We start from the raw sequence: 14,417 nt of genomic DNA, 5'->3' as shown, positions 1-14,417 counted from the left end.
AAGTAGAGACATCACCTTGCCAACAAAGGTCCGTATAGTTAAAGCTATGGTTTTCCCAGTAGTGATGTATGGAAGTGAGAGCTGGACCATAAAGAAGGCTGATAGCCGAAGAATTGATGCTTTTGAATTATGGTGCTGGAGGAGACTCTTGAGAGTCCCATGGACTGCAAGAAGATCAAACCTATCCATTCTGAAGGAAATCAGCCCTGAGTGCTCACTGGAAGGACAGATTGTGAAGCTGAGGCTCCAGTACTTTGGCCACCTCATGAGAAGAGAAGACTCCCTGGAGAAGACCCTGATGTTGGGAAAGATGGAGGGCACAAGGAGAAGGGGGCGACAGAGGACGAGATGGTTGGATAGTGTTTTCGAGGTTACCAGCATGAGTCTGACCAAGCTGCGGGGGGCAGTGGAGGACAGGAGTGCCTGGCGTTCTCTGGTCCATGGGGTCACGAAGAGTTGGACACGACTAAACGACTAAACAACAACAACAACAATCATACAAAAATCTCTTTTTTAAAATAAAAAACCCACAAATAGCTGCAAAATGTGGATGATTGAGTTTAGGATTGTGCACCTGTGAAACTGAGAAAACCAAAATTGACAGATCTTTCCATCCCGAATCAGAAGAAAAAGCAAACTTGGGTATCAATAGGACAATCACCTGACTCCAGATTGCACCCAGCAGTCCATCTTACATACTTAGCAGGCAATGTCCCAAGAGAAGAGTATCAGAAATCTAAGCAATAACTATTTGACACATTCTGAAAACTGTATGCCAACTATGTTGAACAACTCAGCAGATGTCAGGCAAATATCTGCCAAGCATATTGACATTTCAGCAATACTTTATGTTCAACAGTAAGAAAGATTACTAAGGTATCTAAAAGGATTAACAGTTAATATCCTCTGTCAATGTCCAACCAATATGCACATCAACAACCCTACCACAGACTTGACACTACATTAACTGATATAGGTCTCAGAGGTGGATTTAGGGCAGTCTGACCGGTTGCACTCAGTGGCGAAGCTACCTGCTCCAGCACCGGGAGTGGCGTACATCCAGGGGCGTGGCTGGCACGCGTCCCAGGGGGCGTGGTGCACATCCTGGGGGCGTGGTGTGCCACCCGCAGGGGGCGTGGCATGTGTTGGGGGTGCGCGATGAGCACTGAGTGTCCTGGGCGCGGGGGCGATGTCACCTCCCCGGATGGTACCCAGGGCGAACTGCCCCCACCTTCATCCTCCAGCACTGCACTAGGAGCCAACCCTATAGAGCACTGCGTAGTGAACTGAGCAGAATGGAAGGTGAGCAGCAGAGAGGAAATGAATTTTGGCTTCATGCAGAGCACCGTTGAAATTTGATAGACCAAACTCTGTTCCTGTAAGTCTAGCAATCAAATAATAGACAACTGTTACCGAAGCTACAGTGATAGTTGAACAACGTAAAGAAGTTATGAAGGAAAGTCAGCACTAGTGGTAACAAAAAATCTAGGTCACAACCCTATTCCTACATATGTGGGGTTAAGCACCATTGAACTCAGTTATACTTATTTCTAAGAACAGTGCAATCCTATATGGTTTGAGCATAGTCCCCCAAACATATCCTTTGTATCTGTGGCTGAGATTACTTAAAATGGATTAATATGCATGGGTGACAATAAAGTTGCCCAATTTTTTAAATGTAGTAATTTCTCAGTAATAATAGTTCAGATGCATAAATCTACTTGACGCCATGCATGCCAAAGCACTTTTGGACAGAATTTTACACATTCTAGGCCCTGTAGAGAAAGTAAAGTGATAATTAAGAAGGAGTGCTGAAATGATTGTCCATCATTTTATAAGCCAGAGTGCTTGGATTTAAGACAGACTGGTTCCATTAATGCTTATAGGGCTAAGTTTACAAAAATCCAAGCGTTCAAGTTTAAATGGATTGTAGCGAGTACTCAGTTAATTATATTTATTTCCAAATGGTACTTAGCTGTTATTTATATGAAAGCACCTTGGAACACGCATCTGTGAGACCTTAAAAATTTGCAACTAAGCTGAAAAATAAGATAAAAATGGGAAGAAAAAACTTTAATAAGGTTTATTCAATTGTATTTATTATCACATTTGTTTCAGTTACATGCATTAAGAGCCTTCGAATTTGCAAGGCTCTCCTAGTAGTATTCAACTCTGAAACATTGTAAACAGCTGACTTGCTTGGATAAGCTAGCAAGTCAAATCCTCATGGGACAGGTTAAGAGAAGTGCAAATTACGATAATCACATAAAGCAGGATTGCAGCCCTTTTCACCTTGGAAAAAAGGCCAGGCTGATATTTCAGACATAAGTGTAAACTATGAAAAGACATAACTATCTGAAGCTGCAATCCTATACCCAGTTCCCTGGGACTTACTTTTGAGTAGCTATGCGCTGAGGATTGCACCAACAATTTTATCACCTCCGAAACAGGTGACTGTGTTAGTTTATACTGTAAAGGGAAATTGCTAGCATTTGCTTCCTTTCCCCACCCCCATACTATAGAACACAAATATTTTGTTATGCTCCAAGGGAAACCTGCTTATTCATGACCATATTTTATATATCTTGTACACATAAAAACACTGAATTTGATTATATAGTTTATTACGCAGTAGATGCTGTAGTCTGCATAAACATTCCAGTGGTTTTTAAACATATGATTTTAATCTCAAAGGTTCTTCACTTTCAGAACAAAAAACAAAACAAAAAAACCCTGATGCTGCACTTATTAATTCCCCTCAGAAAGCTAACATCAATTTGCAGAAATAATTTCTCTCTTGGGCTATACTCAACATTTATGCTTTTGCTAATGAAATATTTTTATGCATTGGTTACACTGGGTTCAATGATGCTAAGAAATGTGTTATAGGCTTGCAAGGCAAATTTAAGCATGGCAGATGATTTAGCCATACATTTCAAATAAACAAGTGTATCTTCAAATAGGAGATGAAAGGTCCTCAGTCCAAACCTATTTAGATATTAGTTTTTTTATGGTTCCTGTTTCCAAAATCTCTCATTAAGTGATGCTTTTCTATCTACCACTCAGATACATTTACAATTTGCTGGAGAACTAGTAAGCTTTTGTATATGAGTGTTTGCAAAAGTTAGGTTTTAGATTAGGAAAGCCATTATCCACTTACATCATTACTGTGAACAATATCCGAAATTGCCACATGTAGCAATATGCTTGTAGAAAGTAAACAAACAATATTCAAATGTGTCCCCTTTAAATGAGTAAAGTGCACAAATTTGACATTCACATGTCAACTATGGGTATTATATGGACTCAAATATGTACTAAGGTTCAAGACAAAACCAAGTACAGTGGTACCTTGGTTTACGAACTTAATCCATTCCAAAAGTTCATTCTTAAACCAAAGTGTTCTTTCCCATAAAAGTGGGGGACTCAATTTACAAATGGAACACATTCAACAGGAAGCTGAACATGTTCTGCTTCCAAGGCAGAACAAGTTCACAAACCAAAACACCTACTTCTGGGTTTACAGCGTTCTTAATCCAAGTTGTTCATAAACTAAGCTGTTCTTAAACCAAGGTAGCACTGTTTGAGAACTACAGAACTAGTAGTGTACTAATAATACACTGTTAGTAACCATCTGAAATGAGCCAGACTATCCCGAAGGAGTGCCTGCCATTCTGTTGAAGCATTTTGGCAGAAATATGAAGATGTTGACAGTTTGATATTTACAATGCATATATATCAGCTAAAGATGTAGGATGATGCTGGCAGATTTTGACTAACGTCTTTTTATGCAGTGATATAGCTACAGACAAATAAATCAATTTGGAGATGTTATACAATCTTTGTTCCTACCACCTGCCCCTATGATTAGAATATTTACATATTGACTCCCTTTCCTGCACCAAGAGGATTGTATTCAGTGACATGAGGTATTCCAGAGTTCCACCGTAAAGAAATTGTAAATATATATATATATATATATATATTTAGGAACATTGCTGGCTTTTATTCATCCATACAATATTGCATCCTATAAAGAGTATGGATTAGAAAAGTATTGTGGTTTCTGAAAATGAGGGAGAAACAGAAACAAGTGTCTCAACCATACTGCATATGACTTGTCAGGCAAAAATTAATGTCACTAACACTAGGGAGTTTCTTGTCAAAAATATTGTTGATGCCATCTGCCACTGAATTAAACATTAGGAGCAAAGAGTGAAAGTTGCCAGTGGAGGTATGCTAATGTTCTAGTAACACAACCACTTTGAAACAATCCTTGCACTTCACTCCCAATATAAATCATGCACATACAAATGACTGACCCTCAACATTAGCAAAACATGACTCTATTCAGATCTGTTTTAAATTGAGCAGAATGTCAACTAGTTATTCTTGCTGGTTTCCATCTTTAGTAACATGGTGCCTCATCATAATATGCCAGCACATGAGGGTGTTAAGTAGTCTAGAGAAACATACACAATACTTCTGGAAACACCATCTGAAGTAAAAACAATTTTTTTGAAACATATATCATCCCACTTTCATAATCTCATTGTCATCTTTAAAGCTTCAGGCTGTGCTTACACAATGAGTTCCTTCTGCTTAAAGAAGCCACTTCAATCGCTTAACAATCAAACTCTTATATTGTACAAGATTTAAGGAACAGGAACACACATTTCTCCTTAAATATCTTGCCTGTTCATCTCTTCATTTTCTCTCTTGAGTTTCTTTAAGATTTATTAAATGGCCAAGCTACCCTAAGCAGAAGGCTTTAACAACAACAGCAGCAGCAACAACAACAGCTGCAGCAGCAGTAGCAACAGCAACAACAACAATTAATAATATGCATTTTATGCATAGACCGTAGCATCACTGTAGTCCTCAATGCCACACACTTGCTGCAGAAATGTAAAGATGTTTTGCTTTGCCATGTTAACATGATTATATTTTTCCCTCGTCAACCAGCAGAAGTACTAACATACTTCTTTTTCTCTCTATAAGTAGACTGTTTCTAACAAGAACATAAGAAAAGTAATAATAATAATAATAATAATAATAATAATAATAATAATAATAAATTTTATTTATATCCTGCCCTCCCCAGCCGAAGCCGGGCTCAGGGCGGCTAACAACAATAAAACAATACAACACAACACAACAATCTAAAATCATTCATTATAAAACTGGTTCAACTCAAACCAGTGGCAACCATTGGGCCAGAGCTCCGAGAAGATTGCCGAAGGAGGGAGTCAGGCTGTGCCCTGGCCAAAGGTCTGGTGGAACAGCTCTGTCTTGCAGGCCCTGCGGAAAGATGTCAAGTCCCGCAGGGCCCTAGTCTCTTGTGACAGAGCGTTCCACCAGATCTAGTTGAGGCCAGCCTAACCTCTCTGCGGCCTGGGACTTTCAAGATGTTTTTATTTGAAGATCGCAAGTTTCTCTGTGGGACATACCAGGAGAGGCGGTCCCGTAGGTACGAGGGTCCTAGGCCGTATAGGGCTTTAAAGGTTAAAACCAGCACCTTAAACCTGATCCTGTACTCCACCGGGAGCCAGTGCAGCTAGTACAGCACCGGGTGAATGTGATCTCGCACCGAGGACCCTGTAAGGAGTCTCGCTGCGGCATTCTGCACCCGCTGGAGTTTCTGGGTCAGTCTCAAGGGCAGCCCCACATAGAGCGAGTTACAATAATCCAGTCTGGAGGTGACCATCGCTAGGTCAGGGCGAGAGAGGTAAGGAGCCAACTGCTTAGCTTGGTGGAGATGAAAAAATGCCGCCTTTGTTATAGCTGCAATCTGCGCCTCCATGGAAAGGGAGGTGTCGAAGATTACACCCAAACTCTTAACGGACGGTGCTGACACTAATTGCGCCCCCGCAAGAGATGGGAGTTGCCCCCCCCCCAATCCCATATCGTCCCGTCCCAGCCACAGGTCCTCTGTCTTTGAAGGATTTAGCTTCAACCGGCTCCCACGTAACCATCCAGCCACAGCTTCCAAACATCTGATCAGTGTGTCTGGGGCCGAGTCAGGATGGCCATCCATCAACAGATAGAGTTGGGTGTCATCAGCATACTGATGGCAACCCAGCCCAAAATTCCGGACAAGCTGGGCGAGGGGGCGCATAAAGATGCATAAAGTATACGGGATTAGACCTGTGGGTCAACCTGTATGAGTCAATACACTACTTAGTTATCAGGGTTAGAATCATCCGTAAAGCAGAAACAAGAGACTCCTGTAGCATTTTAAGGACTGATAAATTATTTATTTATTAAACTTATTAGTTGCTTTTCTTACAAAAGCAGCTCAAAGTGGCTTACAACAGCAAAGCAACAAGCACATACATTAAAAACACCATAAAACAAACCAAAACAAAAATAATATTGAAGACAATCGTGTTCGTAGAAGGTGGGATTAAAGCATTCCTTTCCTTCAAGGAGGCCGCAAAAAATTAAAAGCCTGATGGGAAATGTTGCTTGGCACCTCAAGATATGTAATGATGGCATGAGCTTTTCCCACTTTATCAGATGCTACAAGATACAAGCCCTTGCACTGCCATTATCTACAATGTAGAACTCATTAGAAACAGCTCTCCCCCCCCCCACCAGAAAAACAGCTAGTGTTTCCTATTGAAAGCTACAATAACAGTTTTTATTGATTTCTGAGACTGTTGCAGTGTTGACTGCAGCAGTTCTGCTTTCACAGCTCTCAGAGTTCCCTTTCTATTTTCAGTACCCCAAGAGATACACCTGTCTGAGCAGTGATGCTTTAAGGACAGTCAAAATATTTCCTTCCTTAGACTAGGAATTATGTATCAAAACATATACTGAAATTTAGTTTTCCTACAGGATACAAATGTTTTTAAGATCTCATACTTTCTGAGTTTGCAGGATGCAAGAGAATGTTCCTAGAAAATAGCACTAATTTTGCTCATATGTATTTTTTTCTTGATCACCCCAAGATAATCCCCTACATGAAATTTACAACTAAGCTCCCACATTCAAAGAGTATAATAGTCAAACTTTTACTACCTTATTTGTTACTTCAGAGGGAAGTCAACTGCTGGTTTCTTTTTAAGGAGGTTATCATGTCTTTTCACCAGTTAGAAGACAGATTCATGACAGTTTAAACTAGTGTCCAGTCATTTTAACAGGACTGAAAGCTGTTTGTGACCAACAAAGCAGCACACATTAGATCTGAATATGAATTAATGATGTGCACAAGTTGTGAGTGACAATATGCCAAATCTGTCAGTCTAATAAGTAAGTATTTAATTGGTCCCAAAGTATTTTTCCACCCTCCTCTTGACTAATGAGTATCAGAACAACCTTTTCTTGTTAAAATATGAAATAACCCTTCATAGTACTACTACTCATTAGAGAAAAGAAATTTCCCCATATGGCTTATCAATATGCCTGTTTTCAATGGCGTTCATCCATGCATTTGATGTCTCTACAGATGCCAAGTATATTGGCAGATCATAGTACTAGTGAATAAAGACTGAGACATGAAATCAACATGACATTTTCTTAGGTTATCAGAAATATCTCATAACTTGGGAAATTGCCCCTTTGCCCAAAAGAACCACTTAGGGATAGGATACAAGAATAGAAGTTTAATCAAAATCTGCATATAAAGAAAATCACTAACAATCCATGTAGGAAATGAGGATCACAGTATCTGGAATGAAAAGGCATTGTTGCACATTTCTTTCTAACCTATTCAACTTATTATGACAATATCCAATTGCAACATGTTAAAGTTAACTATAAAAAAGATGAAGCGATTGCTTTACCATTGCAACCATTAGAGTAAAATATAAAGGAAGGTACTTTTATTGCAAATATTCTATTTGCAGATAAATATGTACATTAGATTAGGTGTGAGTTGAGTGGTTAATGTGCCTTACAAATGGCCATTGTGTACATTCAGTACACCTCATGGAATGTGACATAATCTGTCCGTGAGGAGAAAATTATGCTTGTTTTATTGTCAATATACATGTTCCGCAACTATTGTTGAAGAATGTGCATATTATTTTCAAGAAATACACCCTTTGCTTCTATCTCTAGCTCAGAAGTAGGGCTGGTTTTCAACACTGCAATATATCACTATATCTGAAATAAGGAAGGAACTACACAGAGGCGAACAGGACAATGTCCTGGCAACTGCTACTACTTAAGGGTCTAAAACCGATAAATGATGATATTATCAATCATCTCATGATCACTTTCAGCAGCAGGCAAGCCAAAATGCATCCAAATGAGACTTTTGGTTTCGGGCTTAGCTACCAAATGGTGGTATTGAGGACAAAGTACCTGCCACCATCGCAAGGCAGCACAGGCCACCACTACTGACAACACCATGACAAGGCCTTGCAGGCTGTCACCACTTTTGCCGCTACCACAGGGTCTTATAGGCCACCACCAAGACAAGGCCTCTTAGGCTGCCGCTGCATCTGCCACCACCGCCCACTGCTGTGGGAAGGCTTAACAGGCTGCTGATTATTGTGCCACTACTGCCAGGCTGCTACTGCTTCTGCCTCCCACCCTGGCCATTTCTGATTCTGCTGCCACCAAGCTGCTTCTGCTACCTAGCAGGCCTGCTGGCAGTCTGGCAGTCCCAGATTATTTGTATTCACTATGACTCATCTCTGTACTTTGGACTGTCCTGAATACCACCAAGTATACCAAAAGTCCTCTTCGGATGCATTTTGACTTGCCTGCTGATGAAACTGAGTGTGTGATGATTAATAATATTGTCATTTATCCATTTAGACCCCTAAGTAGCAGCAGTTGCCAGGACATTGTCCTGTTCGCCTCTGTATAGCTCCATCCTTATTTCAGACATTGTGGTAGATTGCAATATTTAGCTGGTGATATTGTGAGGTTTAGCTGCTGATAACATTGCAGTGTTTAGTTGGTAAAGGTAAAGGGACCCCTGACCATTAATTAGGTCCAGTCGCGAACGACTCTGGGGTTGCGGCGCTCATCTTGTTTTACTGGCCGAGGGAGACAGCGTACAGCTTCCGGGTCATGTGGCCAGCATGACTAAGCCGCTTCTGGTGAACCAGAGCAGCACACGGAAACGCCGTTTACCTTCCCGCCGGAGCGGTACCTATTTATCTACTTGCACCTTGACGTGCTTTCAAACTGCCAGGTAGGCAGGAACAGGGATTGAGCAACGGGAGCTCACCCCACCGCGGGGATTCGAACTGCCGACCTTCTGATTGGCAAGTCCTAGTTTAGTTGGTGAGTTATTGCAAAGTTTAGCTGGTGAGTTATTTTGATGTTGAAAACCAGATATCATCTAGCCCTTACACACATTGTGATTCACGATATATTGCCAGCTCAAATATTATGAAACAATTAGCACGATGTGAACTTTTGGATGATATATTGATATATATTGATATATTGCCCAGCCCTACTCAGAAGTAGGCAACCTGTTGCTGGAAGGCAGTCAACCATCTAACTCTGTGTTACTTGTAGTGTGCCTTCCTGCTGACCTAAAACATTGTGCAGCTGTTCCTGCTGAGAGAGGTGGGGGAAGATTTGACCCTCCTCTCTCCTTCTAAGCAGTGATGAAAAAGAAACAGGATTGCAGATACAGTCACATCTGCATTCATAGTGGGACTCTGTTTACATGCACTTGCACATACATCTTATGTATAATAAAAATGTAACTGCACTGGAGGATTTGTAGTGCTGCATCACAATCCTTGATTGATGGAGTGTAGTCTCCATTGGAGGATTTCTCATACCTCATCACAACCCTCAATTTGCATGAAGTTGGGGCGGGGTAGGGAAGCGAGAGAGGTGGTGTGTTGAAACAACAGCAGAGGCTGTGGAATAGGAGTAGGAAGCGAGGGTCACTGAGAAGGGGAAAGTGATGGCTTAAAACGACAGTAGAAATACAATTTCATGCATTGTATTTTACTCCTGGTATTATGTATCATATTCAACATGAAGTTCCAGAACAGGTTTTTAACAAACACACACTCATCTAGGAACAACATCCAACAACTGAACTCGGCCTTCTCTAACTGAACAAATCAATTGACAGGCTTGCTTTTGATATTCTGTTCATCTTAAAGATACAGTAACATGTATCACTCCAGGGTGTGTGTGCAAAGGGCTGCTACAGAAAAGGAGTACGGGGTGGACCAAGTGCAAGGGAAAGTTTAAAAAGGAAGGAGGAGGTAGGTGGGTAAAAGGGGATGGATGTGATAATGGTGTTTGTGCAAAGGGGCTGCAGAATGGGGTTGGGAAGGTGGAAAGGCAGCTCAGTAGTTGCATGGAGTCGAAAGGGGAGGCTCTAGGGGGTTAATGTGGAAGGAGTGGCAGGGGGAATAAGAGAGAGTAGGGGCACAGCCCCTAGCGTGCGTGCATGCATGCGTGTGTGTGTATACATATACACACAAACAGAGCATCCATCCATATCCAGACTGTATATGACTGTATATGAGCAAACAGCATGCTTCTTGAAGAGTATATATGTTGACCGGCAAATGACCATATTGCCCAGAGAATGCACAAAATGCTGTCACATTATGCACATTCCCCAAGGCCTGTTGGAGACTGTGTATATTGTCTGGGAAATGTGCATAATTTGCTTCTAATGGACAGACTATTTGTACATTCTCCACGTGGCATGATTTATGTACACATTCCCCAATTATACACATTAACTACTCAGCTCAGCTGACCCCATATGATAGATCTACACACACCTCTTTGACTCAAGGTAACACTTCATGCATTTGATGAAAAAGACTGAAGTCCACTAAAATTCATGCTATAATAAATTGGTTAGTCTTTAAGTTTTGTAGTCATTCCTCATAAGTATGAGTAAAATCTCCCATGCAGAAAGGGTAATCTACATTTAGTAATGCACTAAGACCACAATCCTAAATACAATTACATTTGTCTTAGTGGGTCTTACTTTTGAGTAACCATGCATGGGATTGCATTTTTTAAAAAAATCTTCCCAAATTATAAAGGCTCTTAGAACACAATCAAAATTCTGACTGTCATTTCTAGAGTTGAAACAACATGTTTTACTAGCCAATTGTTCAAGCAAACAAATACCTGTATAGTGTCTGAGCAAACTTCCAAGGTGAGAGCTCAGCAAAAGCAAGAAAGGAAGAGAATGATGTAGGAGTTCAAGAACTGAAGAGTAGGCGGACTTTTCCAGTTATTAGGCAGCAATCTTGTCACTTGCATCTGATTTCCCTTTAAAAATCTACAAACACACCTCCTTTCACCATAGTCATGCAGACTGCTTACTCGGTTACATTAGAGGAATGTTTGTCAAACAGTGGGCCAGGGACCCCCACTGGCCATCACTATACTTCTGAGTAGGTCATAGTTCTGCAGCCCATCTCCCCCATGGCCATGCTGTTGCCCTTTAATTGATAGATGCCAGCACCAACAGATGGCTGACCATTTGTCTGACCAATGGACTACGATGAAGTTATATGGGCAACATGATGAGAAAGAAACCCTACTTTGAAATCCAAAAATTATTCATAGTTAAGGACCTGAGGAACATAGAGGTGGATTGCATGCCCATTGCCTGTATCCTTATTTGGGCATGCCAGAATTATTTTTTAAAATTATATTATAATTATATTTGTTTATAATCATATTGTAAAAAACATAGGTGTAGCAGCTCAATAACAGCTATAAAATAGGACATGTGCACTTTACAGAGTACTATGGCAACTGAGTCATCAACAATGATAAACTAACAATGTCGGTGCCAAACTGGTACAAGATAATTTGATACTGACTTTTAGTTCACCAATTCCAGGTGTTGTTTAGTTTTAAATCTGAAAGCCTTTATTCTATACAGTGCATGAGGCCCTTGAGCATACTTTCCAGAAGACGAATCTTGCCTAGGCCAAAAGCTTGCATATTTAATTTGCCCAATAATGGTCAGTTTTAATGTCATTGGTTTCATACATGGCAAGCCTTATGGGTATATAAAAAGCTGCATAAATGTACTGCAAGGATCAACATACAAGTGTGTAGCTTTGGACTAAGTATATAAATTGGACATTACCTTCCTAATTCCCTTTGGAACCAGAATATAAACAAGGCATCCTTATGTTTTTGCTATGTTTTGCAGTTCCATATACAAAGTAGCGAAATGAGAATGAAGTACCAAATAACCATTTTACCTATGGTACTTTATGCTACATAGAATTACAATAACCTTTCCCTGCCCACCACCAAATATATTTCATATATATTTGTAGCCTCTTGCTCAACAAGCTTTCCTAAAACAGTATGTATCTACTTGTATCGGTCCTTTAAAAAGGTCCAATGTGGACTGTGTGCAAATAAAAAGAAGAAAAAATAAATGATGGTACTGGAAGGGAATGAGTTTAGGGATCAGCAGTTAATTCTGAAATTTAATTTGATTTGAAGCCTACCATTACTATTTGTGCAACATGCAAAACTAGAACGACTCAACCTGGAAGACTGAATGTTGACTATACCATGCATATATACATACACCATACACAAGATTTCCAACACTTGTTTTTTTTTTTAGACCCCAGCTGTTTTCACAAGTGATACTAAGCTCGTATTTCTCCATCTCTACACACACCTGCATTGCTCTGGTGACCTTTTAAACACACAGGCACTCAAATTTTAGATCAAGGGAGTGATGTATGGGAAAGGTGGGGTTATTTTTCAGCTCTTTTATGCCTTCTCAGCTAAGGAGCTTGCTGCAGATCACCTGATGACCATTTATAGCTGCATACATCCCAGACCATTCAAGAGCAGGAGTGCCTATCCAGATCGAGTGGGTGTGTGCAAGCATGGGAACCTCTGAGCCGGAGAGCAGCGTCGCTCATTAACAGAGGCAAATGAGCATCAGCTGGAACAGGGTGACATCATCCAGAAATCGTGGGTAACAGCAAGAGATCTGTTGGAGACACTTGTGAAAACGCCCCCTGACGACCGAGTAGGTCTTCCCCGCCCCACTTGGGCGCAGGTGTTTCGTGCTCCTGCTTACCGTCCACCAGCTCGTCCAGGTTGGAGAGTTTCCGGCTGCCGTCGATGGTGTAGATGGTGCGGACGCCCTGGGGAAGGTTGACATTGTCCGACAGAGACCTAGTGAGCTCGACCAGGAGGGCGTCGAAGGAGCGGAAGCGGTCGCTGGAGATGGGGTAGACCAAGCCCTTGAAGTACTTGTCTCCATTGCGGTAGAAGCGCGCCTTCTTCGCCTTCTTCTCGGAGCTGAGGGCCTGCAAGGTGCGCGTGCGGTAGAAGCTGCAGTGGGCGCTGTGCGCGGGGCTGGGGATGAGCCCGTTCCCTTTCGGGCCCGAGCTGCTGCTGCAAGTGGAGCTGCCCCCTCCGCCGCGGCGGGAGCTCGAGCGCTGCTGCCTTTTGTCCCTCTCCTCGAAATGCTCCAACTCAATGTTCCTCCGCGGGCTGGCCATTGGAGAGCCGTGTCGCCCACACCGCAGCCCAATACAATATCAACCCTCCCCTCGCAAGCGGCACCCCCTCCACTCCCCACCTTAAGCCTCCACACGCGCCCTGCCCAAAGAGACGCCCGCCCGCGCGCGAGGGGACCCTTTACCTCAGCATCCCGCCAAAAAAAAAAAAAAGAGGGCGGGAGACTGCGGTCCCTCAGAGGCTGGGCGTTAGGAAGAAGCAGCCGCCTTCATCCAAGCAGGGGCAGCAGCAGCTGTAGCTGTAGTAGCGCCAAGCTGTGCCGGGGACTCCGTGCCCATGAGGGGAGGGGGGAGAGAGAGAGGAGAGGCAGCAGGTCGCCCTCTTAAGTCACGCGTGCGCAGGCACCACCACGCATCCCTCGCGCCCTCTCGCATAGCCCCTGCTCAGCACCTCCCGCCTCGGGGACGCCCGTCATGAGCCGCTGAGAGGCCGCCAAGCCTCCAGGCTGCTCCCATTCAGCCTTAGGCGCGCCCCGCCTCGGGGAAAGCGGTGCTGGGAGGCGGAGAGAGAGAGAGAGAGAGGAAGCCGCTGGCCAAGTCCCACCCTCAGTCAGTCGGCTGGGAGCTACTGAGGAGAGGGAGGTGGGGACGACGGCGCGTCTGTTCCGCTGGGGGCCAGCGCGCCCCCGCCCCCCTCTCCAGAATCCCCAACTAAATAAGATGCGCTACGGGAGGGGGGAGAACCCACCCACAAAGAGGACGCCTTTCTGCAGGGCGCCTAAGCTATCCAAATCCCTCCTGCCGCTGCTGCTGCTCCAAATGCATCCGCGCGCCCGCGAAGGCGCATGCACAACCCCGCCGGCAGCCGGAGCCGGGCTGATCTCCCGGGCGATAAACCAGCGCCGCACTGTAGCGTCAGGCTCTTAAGAGGGGTGCGGCGGTGCCGCCGTGCTGGAGAAAAATAAATAAAGGAAAGCAAAAGGAAACAGGCTTCCCCTCCTCGCCCCCTTC

General features: G+C 43.1%; 1 protein-coding gene across 5 annotated transcripts in view; it reads right to left on the bottom strand.

The window, feature by feature from the left end:
* Nucleotides 1-13,640, bottom strand: part of DCLK2 (doublecortin like kinase 2) — a 76,341-nt gene extending 62,701 nt beyond the window's left edge. The window contains exon 1 of one of the 5 annotated variants that reach the window (XR_013842365.1): nucleotides 13,022-13,639. Coding sequence is in view for 3 of the 5 variants with exons in the window: in XM_079990436.1 (XP_079846562.1) it covers nucleotides 13,022-13,448 (427 nt within the window). In the remaining 2 variants the exon portion in view is untranslated. Of the gene's footprint in view, nucleotides 1-13,021 lie in introns of all 5 variants that reach the window. The other 4 variants (XR_013842366.1, XM_079990436.1, XM_079990435.1 and 1 more) reach the window with 4 other exon arrangements.
* Between the last annotated feature and the right edge of the window lie 777 nt (nucleotides 13,641-14,417).

This window comes from Podarcis cretensis (genome assembly GCF_951804945.1).
Source record: "Podarcis cretensis genome assembly, chromosome: 9".
Classification (NCBI taxonomy): domain Eukaryota; kingdom Metazoa; phylum Chordata; class Lepidosauria; order Squamata; family Lacertidae; genus Podarcis; species Podarcis cretensis.
Note: the sequence above shows the minus strand (reverse complement) of the source record. Positions and strands in the feature narration are given on the sequence as shown.